Source organism: Pan paniscus, chromosome 9, assembly GCF_029289425.2.
Source record: "Pan paniscus chromosome 9, NHGRI_mPanPan1-v2.0_pri, whole genome shotgun sequence".
Classification (NCBI taxonomy): Eukaryota; Metazoa; Chordata; class Mammalia; order Primates; family Hominidae; genus Pan; species Pan paniscus.
In genome coordinates this window covers 65,567,049-65,584,861 of record NC_073258.2, presented here as the reverse complement: position 1 = coordinate 65,584,861, position 17,813 = coordinate 65,567,049, and the positions used below count along the sequence as shown (strand labels likewise).

The window sequence follows — 17,813 nt, the reverse complement described above, 5'->3', positions numbered from 1 at the left end:
CCGGCCGGACTGGCCAAGCCCCTGGAGAAAGGCCTGTGCTGCCCTGTCCAGGCAGGGGCCCTCTGCCCACAGACCCCCACCAACCAGGAGGACTGGGGCGGCATGTGTCCTGGTGCCCTGAGGTACCCAATGCGGCCAACAGACAGAGCAAGACTCAGGAGGCTGCAGTTCAGCTTTATTCTCATGCCCCTCATGTCCAGTTAAGGCTCAAGATCAGCCCAGGCCACAGTCCCCCAGCACTGGGACTCAGCTCCCCACCTGGACAGGGCACGGGGTTCTCTTGCCGACTCCTGCCAGCCTCCTTCAGCTGGGGGATCCCCCAGAGACCGCTGCCTCAGCGGGAGCCACCTGGAAGAACCAGAACTCCGGCCTGGAGCTGCTCGTGGGGGCCAGCCATCCCCCCTGTCCACACACTCGTCCCAGCTCCATCTCCGGGCCCCGGCGCTGACCGTGGAGGATCTCAGGGCCCAGGCCTCCTTGTCCAAGGACTCCCCTTGGGGTCCCTGGCTCCCTGAGCTCTTGGGCTGCCTGGGGCCTCCGCTGACACTCCAGTGCCGAGAAGGCTGCACTCCCAAGCCTGCTGTTCCCACGGTGTCACTGGCTGAGGGATGGGGTGAGGGGACGTTTCTCCGGTTCCTGTGCCTCGGGGCCTAGAGGGAAAGGCTCAGCTCAGACCTGCTTCCCTCAGGAGGACTCCCAGAGTCCCAGGAGGGCCACAGGCTCGAGCACCTTCTGCCCACCCCCGACCTGCCAATACCCCCCGCTTCCAGCTGCACCACGCCTGCTGTTCCCTCAGCGGTTCCCTCTGCCCAGAATGCTGTTCTCAGCTATGTCCACACGACAAACTCTCCCCTCCAAGTCTTTGCTCCAATTTCACATCCTCTCTGAGGCCCACCCCAGCACCCCAGTTACTAAAATTCCAACCAGCCTGCCCAGAGCTCCTGAGCTCCTGACCCCTCCCCTGCTCTCCTTTCTTCCCAGAGCATTAGCGCCTCCTGATGGTCCAGCCGGGTCTAGGGCTGAGCTGCCCAGGGCGGAGCTAAGTAGGTGAGATGGGGTTGGCCTGTGACGTGCTTCAAAGACCTACTATGTTTTTTTGTTTTTTGTTTTTTGTTTTTGAGACAGTCTCACTCTGTCACCAAGGCTGGAGTGCAATGGCGTGATCTTGGCTCACTGCACCCTCTGCCTCCCAGGTTCAAGCGATTCTCCTGCCTCAGCCCCCTGAGTAGGTGGGATTACAGGCATGGGACACCATGCCTGGCTAATTTTTGTATTTTTAGTAGAGACGGGATTTCACCATTTTGGCTAGGCTGGTCTCTAACTTCTGGCCTCAAGTGATCTGCCTGCCTTGGCCTCCGAAACTGCCAAAGACTTACTATGAAAAAAATCACGTCTGGCTGGGTGGCTCACGCCTATAATCCCAGCACTTTGGGAGGCTGAAGCGGGCAGATCATCTGAGGTCAGGAGTTCGAGACCAGCCTGACCAACATGGTGAAACCCCATCTCTACTAAAAAAAATAATAATAATTATACAAAATTAGCCTGGCGTGGTGGCCCATGTCTGTAATCCCAGCTACTTGGGAGGCTGAGCCAGGAGAATCGTTTGAACCTGGGAGGCGGAGGTTGCAGTGAGCCAAAGAGTGAAATTCCATCTCAAAAAAAAAAAAAAAAATCACGTCTAATAGCTCATTCATGATTTTTACACTGGCTACATGCTGAAATGGTAATAGTGTAGGCATATTGAGTTAAATGTTATTGAAATCCATTTTACCTGTCTCTTTTCACTTTTTCTGGTGAGCCTACTGGAAAAGTTAAAATTATCATGTGGTTCACACCATATTTCTAGTGGACAGGGCTGTTGTAGATAATAATTATTTTTAGGCAAATTGTTTACTATCTGCCTCCTCACACCAGAACGTTCCCTGCTGTGTCCCCTGCCAGCATGTCACCTGGCACTTGGTAAAGGATCATTGTCGAATGAAAGAATGGATGAATGAGGTTCTGCCAGGGGCCCCAGGCAGGACAAAGAATACTACTCCTTCCGCAGTCCCCCACTCACCCTCTCGGTTGGCATCTGTTTCGTGTTCCTGCAGGGTCTCAGCGGAGTTCTCCCATCCCACACCAGGTCCTGGGAGGCACAAGGCAACCACTGGGCCCAGGGCCAGTGCGGAAGTGGACAGAGCTTGCAGGAGACACAGGGGACAAGAAGGAAGCCTCCTCCCCCAAGGAGCTGGTGGGTCCACAAAGAGTTGGGGGGCTGGCTGGTACAGTGACCCTTGTCCCTCACCTTTGCTGTGGGAGACGGGCGCCCCCAGGGGGCCTGGATGGCGCTGTCGGAATCGTTGCCTAGGGGTGTCCCCAGGGCTGAATGACTCAGAGCTTCGCCCCACCGGGAACCTTGAGCTGAGTTTCCGCCGCTGCCCGCCTGCCAAGGTCTCATCCCGCAGGCAGAGGGAGCTCTGGGCCCGGCGCATGGGTGCCGGGGAAGGGGACCCTGCAAGAGGTACATGCAGGGAGGGGGTAAGAGGAGGGGAGGGGAGCTGAGGCTCCTGTAGGGAGGAGGTCAGAGAATGGATGGGGGGCTGAGGCTCACGCAGGGAGGGGGTCAGACAAGGGGAGGGGGTGCTGAGGCTCCTGCAGGGAGGAGGTCAGAGAAGGGAAGTGGGGGCTGAGGCTCATGCACGGAGAGGGCCAGAGGAGGGGAGAGGGAGCTGAGGCTCATGCAGGGAGGGGGTCAGACGAGGGGAGCGGGGGGCTGAGGCTCCTGCAGGGAGGAGGTCAGAGAAGGGAAGTGGGGGCTGAGGCTCATGCAGGGAGGGGGTCAGATGAGGGGATGGGGGGCTGAGGCTCCTGCAGGGAGGAGGTCAGAGAAGGGAAGTGGGGGCTGAGGCTCATGCAGGGAGGGGGTCAGAGGAGGGGAGGAGGCTGAGGCTCATGCAGGGAGAGGGTCAGAGGAGCGGGGGGAGGCTGAGGCTCATGCAGGGAGGGGGTCAGAGGAGGTGAGGGGGGCTGAGGCTCATGCAGGGAGCGGGTCAGAGGAGGGGAGCAGGGACTGAGGCTCATTCAGGGAAGGGGTCAGAAGAGGGGGCTGAGGCTCATGCAGGGGAGGGGTCAGAGGAGGGGGGGGCGGAGGCTCATGCAGGGAGGGGGTCAGAGGAACAGGGCCCTGGATGGAGTGGAGGGGCCAGTGGGTGAAGCTGCCCAGGGCCAGGGAGGGGAGGTGCAGAGGTGGGGGAGAAGCCAGGCAAATGAGGGGGGCAGCAGGACACTGGCCCTGTGCTGGCCTTCATACTAACTCACTGCATGACCTTGGGCAAAAGCTTCCCCTCCCGGGGCCTCAGTCTCCTCATCTGCAGTCTAGGAACAATGACCTCTCCCTAGAGTCCACTGCACCTCCCAGATCCTGGGCTCCGCTGCGGATGGGGCAGGCTGGGTCGGGGACAGCACAGGCAGGAGGGAGGTGTGGGCCAAGGGTGACCCTGCAGGACCCAGGGAAAAGAGCCCCTGGTGGCATCAGGGCAGGCTGGGCAGGCCTCAGGAAAGGCCAATGGGGTCACGCATGCAGGCCAGGCAGTGAGGCAGGTGCCAAGGTGGGGGACGGAGGATGTGGGGCAGGGACCATCCTGGCCACCTGACCCCCAGACCCACCTGTCCCATCTGCCTCCCTGCCCTCAGGAAGCTCCGTCTCCGGGGGGCCCCCCAGGCTCTCGGTGCTGCCAGCCCCATCGGCCCCCAGGCGCAGCCCCCCAGGGGGGCCCCCCTCCCGCCGGGGCCGCATCAGCCTCTTCACCTTGTCTGCCAGCCAGCTGCCCTTCCTGGGGGCAAGAGGGCACAAGAGGGGGTCAGGACAGGGAGGAGGGAGGGAGCAAAGGGTGTCCTGGGGATGTCAAAGGCCAGGTTGACCTTCATGGGGCCTGGACCTGAGCTGGGCCTGGGGTCAGAGGCCAGGGCAGGGGCAGAGGTTAGCAGGATGTCCAGCCTGAGGGAGGTGACAGGGCTGCTCACTTGGTCCGGGGCAGGGGCACAGGCTCCAGCACGCGGTATTGGTCCATGATCTTCTCCACGAGCTTCTGCTTCTCGCGGCGCAGGGCATTAAGCTGGTCCCTGGCAGGAGTGAGAAGGGAGAGGTGGGTGTGAGGCCCAGGGAGGCCGAGGCAGTAGCAAGGCACAAGCTGCAGCAAGGACGCACTGGTCCCGTGCCGCAGATTGGACTGACCTGGAAGGTCAGCTCCAACCCTGTCCCTAGGCCCTCACTAAGGGCTCTCCCCAGGAACGCCCAAAGGGGATGCAGGCCCCACCCCGCTCCCAGGCGGCCCACTCACAGGTACTCCCGCTGTTCGCGGTGCAGGTGGTCCCGACTCTCCAGGCTGCGCTCCAGGAGCTCCCTGTTCTCCCGGCTCAGGGCCTGAACTTCAGCCAGCAGCTGCCGGTTCTCCTCTTCCTGGGCACTTCGCAGCTGTGTCAATAGCTGGCAGGGGGGCAGCATGGCTCGGAGGGTGGGACCCAGCTCAGGACCACCTGGGTCTAGGCTTTCTGCCCCACCACACACCCATACCCCCACCGGCCCTCCAGCCACACCTCACACTGCGTGGTCAGCCGGCAGGCACTCAGGTCCAGCTGCTGGTTGGACTCGCGCAGCTGCTGGCTCTGCATCTCCAGCTGTGCCCGCTCCAGCTCCAGCCGCGCCAGCCGGCCCCGTAGCTCCCCGCGTTCACCCTGCAGCTCACCCCGCTCCCGAGACACCTCTGCCAGCAGCATCTGAGCCCTTGGGAGGCAAGGAGAGCTGCTCTCCAAGGGACCTGGGTCCCCAGTCCGAGTGCTGGCCAGAGAAGTTATGCCGGGGAGGGGAGGCCAGGCAGGACCCCACACCCCCAACCCACTTTCAGGATGGGGCCACTGAGAGCTGCTAGGGGCTGTGGCAGGGGCGGCACCTGTCGTGCTCGCTCTGAAGCCTCCGCAGCTCTTCCTCCAGGCCCCGCTGCCGATGCCCATCTTGCATCAGGCGTTCACGCTCTGCCAGCAGGGCCACCTCCTGTGCCTCCACGCTGGCCCGCTGGGCCTGCAGCTGCTCGTGCCTGGGATGGACAAGGGGCTAAGAGGGCTGTGTGAACCTATGGCCACCACAAGCAGCCGGCTGGACTATCTGGACCCGGGGCGGGGGGGTCTGTCACCTCCTAAGCCTAGGTCCCCCAGGGGAAGCCATTGGGCAGAATGCCATGCCAGGTGCCCACCACTCCCAATAGGTGAGCCCCACGGGGAGCCCAACCCAGAAGTGTGGGGAGCACAGCTACCCCAGAGGGCACAGCAGTGGCCGGGGCATCACAGAGCGGAGGTGGAGGTGCTTCCTGATGGGGAGTCAGACCTGCTGAGGGGAGTCTTCTCTGGCAGATAGGGGGTGCCAGGGGAGGAGCTGGGCATTTGGTGATGCTCACCGGCCCTGCAGCTCCCGGTGGGCCAGCTCCAGTGCCCGCATGTTGGCCTTGAGGTCTCGGTGCCGCACCAGCAGTCCCTCTAGCTCGGCCTCCTGCCGCCGCTGCAGCTGTGCCAGGGCCTCGTGGTCCCGAAGCAGGGCCTGCTGCTGCCCGCGGGTCTCCTCCTGGGACTGCCGTGCCGCCCGAACCTCCTCCTCCAGCACCTCCAGCTTCCGGTGCAGCTCCTGGCCCTGAATCTCCAGCACAGACTTCTCGGCCTAGGATGGAGGAGGGAAGCAGGGGCTGCTGGGGAGGAACCTCTGGCTGGAAATCGAGTGAGAGGCGGGGGGCTAAGGGCAGACGGTAGGGCCCAAGACAATGAGAGAGTTGTGGAGGAGGCAAAGGGCTGGGGGCACAGCAGGCAGTACAAGCCCCAGCCAGAGGCTGATGGTGAGCAGGGGAGAGGCGGCAGAGGCTGGCTGGGCCAGGCTGTCCAGAAGGGGCACAGGGCAGAATGGGACTAATGGCGCCCTGTGGAGGGGAGGGCTGGGACAGTGAGAGGGCAGGGCGACATGGGTGTAGATGTGGGGGCTGGCAGCAGGTAGGAGGAGATAGCGGCAGGGAGGATGGTGCAAAATGGTGGCTGGGGTCAGAGGACAAGGATAAATGAGACTGGGGAAGAGGTGGGGCAGCTGGCTGGGAGCTGGGATAGAAAAAGGCCACAGGACGATCCAAAAGGAGCAGGAGGGGGCAGTACATGGGCAGGGATGGGCACCCGGGCCACCACCCACCTGCAGGCGGCTGCTGTGCTCCTGCGCCCGCTGGCTCTGCAGCAGCAGCTCCTGGGCACGGCCCTGCAGGCTCCCCAGCTGCCCCTCCAGGTGCTGCAGCTGCCCCTGCAAAGCTGCCTTCTCTGCCACCAGCATCGCATTCTGCCCAGAAGTGGGGGTTAGCAATAGCCAGGTGGCGGGGGCACCCCCCAGTGCCTACCACAGGCCCACACTCACACTGCATGGGGCACCCCCACCCCCGGGCCCACTGTGGACCCACACTCACACTGCACGGGGCACCTCTCCAGGACTCACACTGCATGGGGCACCCCTCCGCCCAGGGCCCACTGTGAGTCCACACTCACACTGCACAGGATACCCCCCAGCCCAGGGTCCACCGTGGACCCACACTCACACTGCACGGGGCACCTCCCCAGGGCCCACTGTGGGCCCACACTCACACTGCGCTCCACCTCAATAAGCCGCACATTCTGGGTCTCCACCAGCCGAGGCTCCGCACGCTTTTTGGGCCCCAGCCCCACGGGGCCCTGGCGCAGCTGCAAGGAGAGTCCCTGGGAGGTCATGCGGGACAGCCGCAGTGCCTTGGGGATGCCTCAAGGACCTGCGCTTATGGGCCTGCCCTGCCAGCAGCATTTAGCCTAGTCCACCCCGCCCCAATCCCATGCCTTCCCTTGGATCCCACAAGTCCCTGCTCCTGGTTCCTGAAGCTCCACCGTCACCACCCTGCCCTTCTCAACTTCTGTCTGTCTGCGGCAGAGCCTTCTGCTCATAACACTTCTCCATCCCACTACTCCTCTAAGACTCTTTGGTTTTTTGTTTTTGTTTTTGTTTTGAGACAGAGTTCCGCTCTGCCACCCAGCCAGGAGTTCAGAGGTGTGATCTGGGCTCACTGCAACCTCTGCCTCCCGGGTTCAAGCAATTCTCCTGCCTTAGCCTCCCGAGTAGCTGGGATTACAGATGTGGGCCACCACGCCTGGCTAATTTTTAGGGTTTTTTTTTGTTTTTTTGAGACGGAGTCTCGCTCTGTCACCCGGGCTGGAGTGCAGTGGTGTGATCTCGGCTCACTGCAACCTCCTCCTCCCAGGTTCAAGCAATTCCCCTGCCTCGGCCTCCTGAGTAGCTGGGACTACAGGCGCCCACTACCATGCCCAGCTAACAGCTAATTTTTGTTGTTGTTGTTGTATTTTTAGTAGAGATGGGGTTTCACGGTGTTCATCAGGATGCTCTCGATCTCCTGACCTCATGATCCATCTGCCTCGGCCTCCCAAAGTGCTGGGATTACAGGCGTGAGCCGCCACGCCCAGCCTGATTTTTGTATTTTTAGTAGAGATGGGGTTTCACCATATTGGTCATGCTGGTCTCAAACTCCTGACCTCAGGTGATCCACCTGCCTTGGCCTCCCAAAGTGCTGGGATTACAGGCATGAGCTGCTGTGCGGGGCCTTCTCTAAGCCTCTGTTTCAACCCCACCTTCTCCACAAAACCTTCCCTGATAGACTCGCATGCACCTGCTGGGTATCTTCCTGGGTACCACCCTCCCAAGCCCCTGCATGGCCTCCTCACAGCCCCTGGCACCTAGTTATTGTCACCTGTTTTCTTGCCTCTATCCTGACTGTCCTGCGAGCTCCCTGAGGATGGCAGCCTGGGATTGGGCCCCACCACCACCCCACCCTCCGTGTGGAGCCTGCACACAGCCTGGGCATCAGAAACCATCGCTGGCTTCCTTGATGCCAAGCACTGAGCTCCCTAGGCAGTGGGGGACCTCGGGTGAGACAGGCGGAGCAGTCATCCACAGCAGAAGTTCTGTCCATGTGCAGAATGGGGAAAATGAGACCCCAGATAAGTCAACACGGCCACCTGACTCCCAGCACAGTGCTCTCTCCAACAGGCCCCACATGGGGAGTGAGGCAAGTAGCTAGCCAAGAATCCAGAGGCAAGACTAGGAGCATAGATGACCTTGGCATCTGCTTATGGGATGGAGGGCAGGGTGGCATGGCCCCCAGCTCCCAGGCGGGCAGGCATCACCTGGAACAGCTCCTCTTCCAGCTGCAGGGCCCTGGTCTTGAGCTCCATCAGCGCCTCCTCCTTGCTGGTCGCCGCCGCCTGCAGCTCAGCTTCCAGCCGCTGCTCCAAGCCCTGGTACCTGCCAGGAGAATCCTTGGCACCCAGCCCCACCCCACCCTCGCCCCACCACACCCCTGCCTCTCTCATTCTTCCCCTCAGCCCTGTCCCCACCTCTGGTGCTGGCTTTCCTTTTCTCGCAGAAATTCCTGGCGCTCAAGAGCCGCCTGCTCCAGCTCACACTGCAAATGCTCCAGCCGGGCCCCCAACTCCTTGCCCCGCACCACAGCTTTCTCCAGCTCCTGAGGGCAAGCAGAGCAGGCTCAGGGCAAGAGGGCAGGAGATAGCCGGAGACAGAGGCCTGAGAGTCTAGAGAGCTGCCTTTCTGTCCTTGACCTGCCATCCTGGGCACGTATCATTAAGCCTTTGGGCTCTACTTCCCCATCTATAAAATGGGAACAAAGCCTGGGGCCCTCGAAATTGGGCATGAAAGAGCTGGGGGTTGTAAGCCTGGCAGGGCATGAGGAAGGCCCCTGGGCTGGGAGTCGGTAGGTGACACATGTTGGGCAAGTGCCGTCACCTCTCTGAGCCCACGGTTCTTCATGTGTGCAGTGAAAGGTGGATGCGCCCGGTGGGCTGCCACCCCAGCCATGTGACAGTGAGACAGCTAGAGAGGCTCAGCAGAGGTGGGTCCGGTGAGAGACCTTGGCTACAGGGAAAAGGCCATGGAGGGCTGGAGGGACAGGAACTCAGGAGCTGACAGTGGGGGCTGGGGGGCAGGGGGCGCCAGGATGCTGCCAGCTAGGTGACCTGTGGCCTTTGGCGGTTGGGCTGCACCACTTTGGAAGGAGACGGGAGGCCCATTCTGGCCTGTGTGCCCCAGAGGGAGGGAGACCAAACCATTCTGCCACGTGGGGGGCCTGGCAGGATGAAGCTTCGGGGACAGCTGCCCATGACCAGCTGCCAGCCAAATCCTGCCTTGGAAACCAAGCCTACAAGCCTTGCTGCTGAAAACTACCTTCCTGGCTTAATAACTGCACCTAGGCCTTGCCCAAGGGGCACTGCACCTCCTGACACTCTTGGCCACCACCTCTCCCTGAAAAACTACAAGTCCGATGAGGCACTGCTGCCTGGCTGGCTGACAGCCACTAGCGCAAGTACTGGGGTAGGAGGCACGGTGAATAGAACCTCCCGCCCAGCCCCTGCCCTGCCCTCCTCCAGGCCCTGGCCACAGCCCTCCTAGGGCCCCCTCCCCCCAGCCTGGGAGGCTTCCCCACCCAGTGGACAACCTGAGACCCCCTGGTTCCCTGACCTCCCCCTGGCCAGCCACCTTTTCCTGCTCCAACCAGGAAATCTCACAAAACTCCCCCTTTGTCCCTAGCTTCCCCCACCCTCTCAGTCCTTGGAGCTGGCTCTTCCAGCCCGCCAGCCCCACCCTCACCTTCACTGCCTACCTGCTGCCATTCCCTCCCATGGAACAGGTCCATTCTAGGTGCCAGGCATTGCCCCCAAGCTCCCTACGCTCATTATCTTACAGGATCCTGTGAGGCAGGTACAATTTTTTTTTTTTTTTTTTTTTTTTTTTGAGATGGAGTCTTGCTCTGTCACCCAGACTGGACTGCAGTGGTGCAATCTTGGCTCACTGCAACCTCTGCCTCCTGGGTTCAAGCAATTCTCCTACCTCAGCCTCCCGAGTAGCTGGGATTACAGGTGCGTGCCACCACACCCGAGTAATTTTGTATTTTTAGTAGAGTTGGGGTTTTGCCATGTTGGCCAGGCTGGTCTCGAACTCCTGACCTCCGGTCATCCGCCCACCTCAGCCTCCCGAAGTGCTGGGATTACAGGTGTGAGCCACTGTGCCCAGCCAAGGCAGGTACAATTTTTATTCCAGTTTTACAAGTGAGAAAACTGAGACTCAGAGAGGTTAAGTAACTTGCCCCAAGCCACACAGCTGGAAAGTAGGCAGGTCGCCCGGCTAGACAGCATCTCAGCCACACCCCACAGAGTGGACCCCAGAGATGGTCTCTCACCTTCCCTCTCACATTCGCCAGAACCCCCTTACCCTGGGCCTGTCTTGCACAACGCCTGACCCCATGTCTACCCAGCAGTGTTCTCCCCACCCCCCATCCTCATAATGGGTCTCTGAGCAAATTACTCTTCCTCCCTGAATTTCAGGGTCCTTGTCTGTACAGAAATGGGACTGGAAACTGCCTGTGCAGGATGACTCAGTTCCTACCTGTGTTGCAATCTCACAGGTCCCCTAGCACTGTGGCCCATTGGCCCAAACACCCTTCCTCGCGCCTTTTCACACGCAGACCTGACCACTTTGCTCACTTTGCCCATTGGGGAGCCTTCAGTGGCTGCCCAATCCCCCATGGCAAAAGCCCTAACCCCTTCCTTAGCTTGGAAGGAAGCTGAAGCCACGCCCAAACACTGGAGTGCTAGCTTCGTGGTCACTGCTGTGTGCCCAGAGCCTGGTACAGGGCCTGGCACCAAGAAGATGCCTGTAAACATGTTTAAATGAATAAGTAAAAGTGTGTTGGCCAGGTGCGGTGGCTCACGCCTGTAATCCCAGCACTTTGGGAGGCCGAGGCGGGCAGATCACAAGGTCAAGAGATCGAGACCATCCTGGCCAACATGGTGAAACCGTCTCTACTAAAAATTCAAAAAATTAGCTGGGCGTGGTGGCGTGCACCTGTAGTCCCAGCTACACGAGAGGCTGAGGCAGGAAAATCGCTTGAACCTGGGAGGTGGAGGTTGCAGTGAGCCGAGATCACGCCTCCAGCCTGGTGACAGAGGGAGACTCTGTCTCAAAAAAGAAAAGAAAAGAAAAGAAAGAAACTAGCCAGGCCAACATGATGAAACCCCATCTCTACTAAAAATACAAAAATTGGCCGGGCGCGGTGGCTCACGCTTGTAATCCCAGCACTTTGGGAGGCCGAGGCAGGTGGATCACGAGGTCAGGAGATCGAGACCATCCTGGCTAACATGGTGAAACCCCGTCTCTACTAAAAACACAAAAAATTAGCCGGGTGCGGGAGCGGGTGCCTGTAGTTCCAGCTACTCTGGAGGCTGAGGCAGGAGAATGGCGTGAACCTGGGAGGCGGAGCTTGCAGTGAGCCGAGATAGCACCACTGCAGTCCGGCCTGGGCGAAAGAGCGAGACTCCGTCTCAAAAAAAAAAAAAAATACAAAAAGTAGCCAGGCGTGGTGGTGTGTGCCTGTACTCCCAGCTACTCAGGAGGCTGAGGTGGGAGAATCTCTTGAACCTGAGAGGCGGAGGTTGCAATGAACCAAGATCACCCCACTGCACTCCAGACTGGGCAACAGAGGGAGACTCTGTCTCAAAAAGAAAAAAGTGTCCAGTCCTCCTCTCACCCCCACTCCCATGCCTCCCTAGTCAGCTTCCTCTGCCACTTACACCATGGCTACTGTGTCCTGATAGCCCCAAGCTCCCCTGTCCACCAAGGTGACCCTCCTCAAGCGCAGCCTCACACAGTTCTGCCCTGGCTTTCCCTGCCTGGGGAGGGAGGACCAACACATTCAAAGCTGGCCCTCATCATCCCTTCCTCCTGGGCCCTGAGCATTCTTTTTTTGTTGTTGTTTCATTGGATGGTGTTTGTTTGTTTTGAGACAGTCTCGCTCTGTCGCCCAGGCTGGAGTATAGTGGCACAATCTCAGCTCACTGCAACCTCCGCCTCCCGGGTTCAAGCAATTCTCCTGCCTCATCCTCCCAAGTAACAGATTACAGGTGCCTGCCACCACGCCTGGCTGATTTTTGTATTTTTAATGGAGGCAGGGTTTCACCATGTTGGCCAGGCTGGTATAGAACTCCTGACCTCAAGTAATCCACCCACCTCGGCCTCCCAAAGTGCTGGGATTACAGGTGTGAGCCACCACACCCAGACCCTGAGCGTCTTTAATGCCTTTGTCTTTGCACATGCCATTCCCTCTGGACAAAATGTCCTCCCCACCTAGTGACATTATGGTCACTCCTCCTAAAGCCTCCTTGCCTCCACTTGGGCATCAGCTCACCCTCCCACGGGCTCTCGTAGCACTTGGCTCTGAATAACCAGTGCTTGAACACTTACAACATACCCTTGCCAGCATGAACCAGACCTTTACAGCTACTGTCTCCCAAGGTCCTCCTAAGACCGCCCCAGGTGGCCAGGAATAGTACCCCTGTTTTACAGAAGGAAGCCTGGGGTGGAGGTGAGTCGACTGCTGCAGCCAGAGAGCCAAGATGTGTACTAGGCAGTCCCACCCCCTCCCACAGCGCCCCCATCACACAGTGGACATGGCTCTGTGCCCCAGGCCAGGCACACCTTTGGAAGGCAGGGGTGGACTTGGCCTTTCTATCTCCAGCCCCAGCTCGGTGCTGGGCACCCACTGAACAGCTGCTGATGGAATCAGTAACTCCCAACAGCCTGGAACTCTGCTTCCCAACCCCAGCGGTGAGCCCCAACCTGACCTACCGCCTGGAGGGCCTCCTTCTCCCGGCGCTCCCTCTCAGCCTCCTCCAAGTGCTGGCGGCCCTCGCTCTCCAGCACCTGCATCCGTTCCTCGGCGGCCTCCGACTGGGCCCGCAGCCTGGACCCCTCACGCTCCCACTGCCTCCGCTCCCGGCCCGCTGCTGCCAGCGCCTCCACCAGCGCCTCCCGTTCCTGGGACGCAGACTCCAGCTCCCGGCCAGCAGCCTCCACTGCCTCCCGCAGCCGGGCTTGCTCCCAGGCCTTGGCCTCTGCCTCCCGGTGGGCCTCAGCCTCTGCCCTTCGCGCTTGGGCCAGCTCCTTGGAGAGGCGGGCAGCCTCCGTGTTTTGGGCCTCCAGCTTGCGGGCCTGGGCTTCCAGCTCATCTCCAAGGGCCTCAGCCTTTCTCCTCAACTGTGCCACCTCCTCCCTGAGGGCCTCCTGCTCTGCGACACCACTGGCCAGGCTCTCCCCTGGGATTGGGCCTTCCCAGACCTGGACCTCAAGAGCCCCTTCTGACTTCTGCTGTGGTTTTTGCCAGGCTGGGACCCTGACCGTCCCTTCCAGCCTCTGGTCATGCTCTCTGGCCTCTGCTTGTCCCGTGGCCAGGTCCAGGCCCTGGTTTGGGCCCTCCTGCTCCTCCAGCTGCACAGAGCTGGGCTCCGAAGGCCCTGGCTTGTGCTCAGGGCCCTCCTGTCTCAATCCCCGGGCCTCAGGCACCAACTCGCCTTGGGGAGCCTCTCTTCCCTCTGTCTCTCCTCCCAGCAACTGCGGGGCCTGAATTTTGGTCCCTGGACCCTGAGGTGGGGCCACAGAGGCAGGGCTCTGGAGAGAGGATCTACGGCCAGCCTTCTCCGGGGACTCCTGTGTCTCCACAGGAGAGCCTGACTCTTGCGGGGACCAGTCTGAGGCCTGGGGGTCCATGGCAGCTGCCTGAAGGGGACTCTCTGCCTCCTGTGGGTCTGAATCAGGTGCCTGGGGACACTCAGCTGATGCCTCGAGCACTGAGTCTAATGCCAGGGGAGCCAAGTCCAAGGCCTGGGGGCCTCCATCCCTTGCCTTCTGAACCAAGCCCTGAGGGCTGTGGTCGGAGGCCACAGGAGTCTGGGGAGCCTCCTCCAGCACTGGAAGAACAGGGTCCTCTCTCGGTGCCTCCAGCAGGGGGTGCTGAGGGCATACGAGAGGGACAGTCAGGCCCAGGGAGGGACTAGGGGAAGGGCCGGCCAGGACCCTGGGGGAGGGGACTTACCTGGCCCCCTGGCTGCCCCTGAAGCACCTGAAGCAGCCCCCGAAGCTCCCGGTTCTCCCTCTCAAGGGTCCGAAGCCGCCCAGCCTCTGCCTCCCTCACCTCATCTTGCAGCGAGGGGGCCGCTCCTGCTAGGGGTGCTGAGGATGAGAGATGAGGTCAGGACCCCTCCCTTACTGCCTGGCTCCTCACATACACACCCCAGAGGCTTGGGAGAAGGGAGGGAGTCAGAGGCTCTCCCCAGTACACCTGCTGGAAAGCATAGGCAGCCCCCACCCCAGCCCCTCCAGTGGGGTCCCTCACCCTCCCCAGGGGATCCTGGAGGTGGCTCCAAGCTCCGCTGAAGCTCCAGCTCCAGCTCCACATTCTCCTCAGCCAGCTGGTCCACCTGATGCCGCAGAGAGTCCAGCTCCTGGGGGTGAGGGAAGGGTCAGACAAGCCCTCCACACCATGGCCAGGCCGAGTGTGTAGGTCGGAGGGTCACTAGAGGTCACCAAGAGCAGAGGTTGCAAGAATCACTAGGGACCACTAGGGAATCAATGGGGTCATGGGGTGACGGGGCAACCCAAGTGGGATCACTCTGGCTACCTTACCGCATGGGCCTCGCCCAGCCGGGTTCGCAGCAGCAGGTTCTCGCGCTGGGTCTCGTGCAGCCGGGCGCAGCGCTCTCGGGCAGCCTCCAGCTGCTCTTCCAGCAGCGCCTTGGAGGCCTCCAGCACCCCTGAGAGCACCCGCTCCTCCTGGTGGGAGAGCAGGGAGAACCGGTAGCCATGCAGCCCCCATGCACTCCAGCGCCTGAGGGTCCCAAACTCCTTCCCCTCAGCCTGTCACAGACCCTGCCTCCTTCCCCCACCCTGCACCCCATCAGTCTCTAGGCCCCGCCACTCCCTTCCATCTTCTTCCCACCAAGATCTCTTCAGGTACTTTCTCCCTCGCCCCTGGCCCCGCCCTTTGTGCAGGCCCCGCCCTTCTGTCCATGCCCCGCCCCTCCCCCCCGGGAACCGCCCTCCTTCCAAGGCTGCATCACTTACACAGCCCCCCGCTCCCCTCCACCTGCCCCATCCTCTGGAGGCCCTTTCCCAGACGCCACCTCCCTGAATTTGTCCTCACCCATTTCTCCACCTGTGACTGTCCCCTCCAGAGAACCTGCCTCTCTGCCCTCGGGACCCTATCTCGCCCCTCCTCCTGGCCCGCCCCCTCGCGCACGCCCCGCCCCGCGGCTCCGTCTCCGCCTCACCTCCAGCTGACTCTTGTAGGCCTCAGCCGCCTGCAGCCGCTCGCGGCAGCGCCTCAGCTCCTCCTGCAGGCGGGGCAGGCGGCCGGCCCGCTCCCGCAGCGCCTCTGCCTCCTCGCGGTACAGCTCGGCCCGCTTGGCCTGTCCCGACAGCGCCTGGGCCTGGGCCAGACGGTGTGGAGCTGGGAACAGCCAGCCGCGGGCCAGAGGGATTAGGGACGGGAAGGAGCCGGGTTGGGAGGGAGGCAATGGGACCGGGTGCGGGGAGGTTAGGGAATGCCGCGGTGGCGGGGAGCATGTGAGCGCACCTCCTGGCGGAGCCTTCTTATTTCGGCCTCCAAACCCTGCACCTCGGCCTGGGAGTCTAGCAGCAGCTCGGCCTTCTCCTCCCTGGAGGGAAGGGGAGTCTAGGGAGGGTCTGGGGGCCCACAACCCCCAGCCCTTCCCAGGCCTGACCCCTCCCGTAGCCACCAGGGCTAGGGTCCCATCCAGGCTTAATCTGCCCCTCTCCACTCAGTCCCCTTCCCAGGCTGCGCACACTCACAGCTCCTGCCGCAGACGCCGCAGCTGAGCCTTGGCGTTGGCCAGCTGCAGGGCCAGATGGTGCGAGGGGCCCTCGGCGGGAGCCCTAGAGGGAGCCTCAGGCCCCAAGCAGAGGGGTTCTCGCTCCAGCAGCAGTTCAGCCAGCCGCTGTAGGTCAGGGGTCAAGGGTCAGGATTAACTTATCCAATGCCTCTGCACATCGACCCCCAACCACAACACCAGACATGGGGTTGTGGTCTGGGGTCTTGGGCCATCTGGTTGTGACATCCCTGATGGCCCAAGACCTCAGACCACAACCCCATGCCTGGGCCCCAAACTTCCATCTCCCTTGCACAATCGGCTCCCTGATGGTCCTCCAGTTCCCCAACCTGAGTCCACGATGCCCCTGCTGCCCCTACCTGGGCCCCCAGGTCACGCTCCCGTGCCAGCTTCGACAGTGTCCCCATCAGGCTCCGGGACAGCATCTCCAGCTCGGCAGGTGCCAGATCCCCAGGCTCTGGCCCAGACAGTGCCAGCACCACGCCGGCCCCCGGCTGGGTCACCTGGGGCGCAGGAAGAGCAGTTCAGTGGAAGCCGCGGTGTGGCAAGGGCGTCCCAGGTGCCATACCAGTCTGGGCTGCCGAACCGTCTCAGTACCTCCTGGATGGCAGCGGCCAGCTCGCTCTGGACCTCGAGACTGAGGCCCTGGATGTGGCGGATGAAGAGTTCCCGGTGCTCACACTGAGGGGAGACAGGAAGGGGAGCTGGTGCAGGATCTCCCTCCTCTACCGCCAAAGCTCGACCCTAACCTTTCCTTCCCACCGCCGGCTCACCTGTACTGACGCTCCCAACAGTAGCCGAAGAACGCCTTCCAGCTGCTCCACCGCTTCTTCTGCAAGGCACATGCCACAAGGGGTTAACTGGGGCGGGGAAGGTAGAGTAGTGCGGGGGCAGAGGCAGGAGGGTGTGGGTGGGGAGAGCACCTGAGAGAGGGTCAAATCCCAATGTCTGGAGGTCTGGGGGTGGCGACAGGATCAGCAGCTGCAGCTCCTCCTGGAGGCAGAGAGGCAGACTATATGAGGCGCCTTCCCGAAGGGGCTTCTCTTCCCCTCCCGTCTCCGCCTTTCCCTCGAGACCCCTTACCTGGTAGAAGTCCCTCAGTCGGCCCCACAAGCGGTTCAGGTTCCACACTCGCCAGGCAGCAGGTCCGTCAAGGCCTCTGAGCATCCGAGGTCCCCCTCGGGAGCTGGGGGCACTATGGGCCGGAGGTGGGCTCGAGGACCCGCCTCCCGTCAACAGGCCTCGCCCACCGTCCCTCAGGCCCCGCCCACTGAGCATCAGGCTCCGCCCACCGCTTCCCCTCCTCTCAGATCCTTCCCCGCCACCGCCCCGGCCCGATGCCCCTTACATGATGCCCAGCACCCGGAGGAGCAGGGCCCCATCGCTGAGGCGCAGGAACCTCTTCTCCAACCAAAGGGGCGGCTCTTCCTCCTCTTCCTCTTCTTCCCCCTCCGAGTCCTCCGCCTCCCCGACCAGCCCGGCCAGTCCCAGTGCCTGTGAGGAGCCCAGAGGGGTCAGCCAACCAGCAGAGTGAACTCTGAGCCCCTCCGACCTGCCCCAGTGAGCCCAAGCACCCCTTCTCACCCGTCCTCTGAGTGCCTCTGTTCCCTCTTCCCTCACCACAGCCCCCCACACCATATCTCCATCCCCCACATTTGAACCCAGCCCTCCCCTCCGGCCTGGTTCTGCCTCACCCTCCCCCGGCCAGCGCCAACACCAGCCCCTGGCTGGGGCTCACTTCCCCTCCCCAACCCGCTGCCACCTGCCCCCTCACCCAGGTAGCCAGACTCCCACTCAGGAAGTCTCTGAGCCTGGGCCCCTTGCCCCCCTCCATGCCCGGGTCAGGGTGCCCGTCTCGCTGTGGCAGCTGCACCTGCCCTGAGAGGAAGAGGAAGTCCCCGAGTGGGGGATCCCGGGGCCAGCCACAGACACCCTGTGCAGCTTCCTCCTTCCGGGTGCAGGCGGGCCTGGGCAGTCTGAGTCCTACCTCAGCCCCCACCTCACCTCCCTGCATCCTCCTA

At 61.8% G+C, this 17,813-nt stretch overlaps 1 protein-coding gene across 5 annotated transcripts; it reads right to left on the bottom strand.

Annotated features, from left to right (window-relative positions):
* Window positions 1–154: 154 nt before the first annotated feature.
* Window positions 155–17,806, bottom strand: CCDC88B (coiled-coil domain containing 88B). 5 transcript variants are annotated; one of them, XM_034932891.4, is made up of 27 exons: window positions 17,567–17,806; window positions 17,141–17,286; window positions 16,876–16,987; window positions 16,716–16,785; window positions 16,566–16,624; window positions 16,390–16,473; window positions 16,152–16,295; window positions 15,755–15,900; window positions 15,519–15,600; window positions 15,214–15,372; window positions 14,570–14,716; window positions 14,280–14,388; window positions 13,980–14,116; window positions 12,737–13,897; window positions 8,437–8,564; window positions 8,227–8,344; window positions 6,643–6,738; window positions 6,203–6,343; window positions 5,433–5,689; window positions 4,932–5,075; window positions 4,579–4,765; window positions 4,323–4,468; window positions 4,006–4,104; window positions 3,649–3,815; window positions 2,288–2,494; window positions 2,060–2,128; window positions 155–650 (listed from the first exon to the last, which is right to left on the bottom strand). In XM_034932891.4, the coding sequence occupies exons 1-27, from the start codon at window positions 17,804–17,806 to the stop codon at window positions 595–597; spliced, it is 4,611 nt and encodes a 1,536-aa protein (XP_034788782.2). In that variant the 3' UTR covers window positions 155–594. The 5 variants fall into 5 exon arrangements, with proteins under 5 accessions (XP_034788782.2, XP_034788781.2, XP_063464267.1 ...); XM_034932890.3 differs by having other exon boundaries at window positions 3,791–3,815; XM_063608197.1 differs by lacking the exon at window positions 2,060–2,128 and having other exon boundaries at window positions 3,791–3,815.
* Window positions 17,807–17,813: the final 7 nt, after the last annotated feature.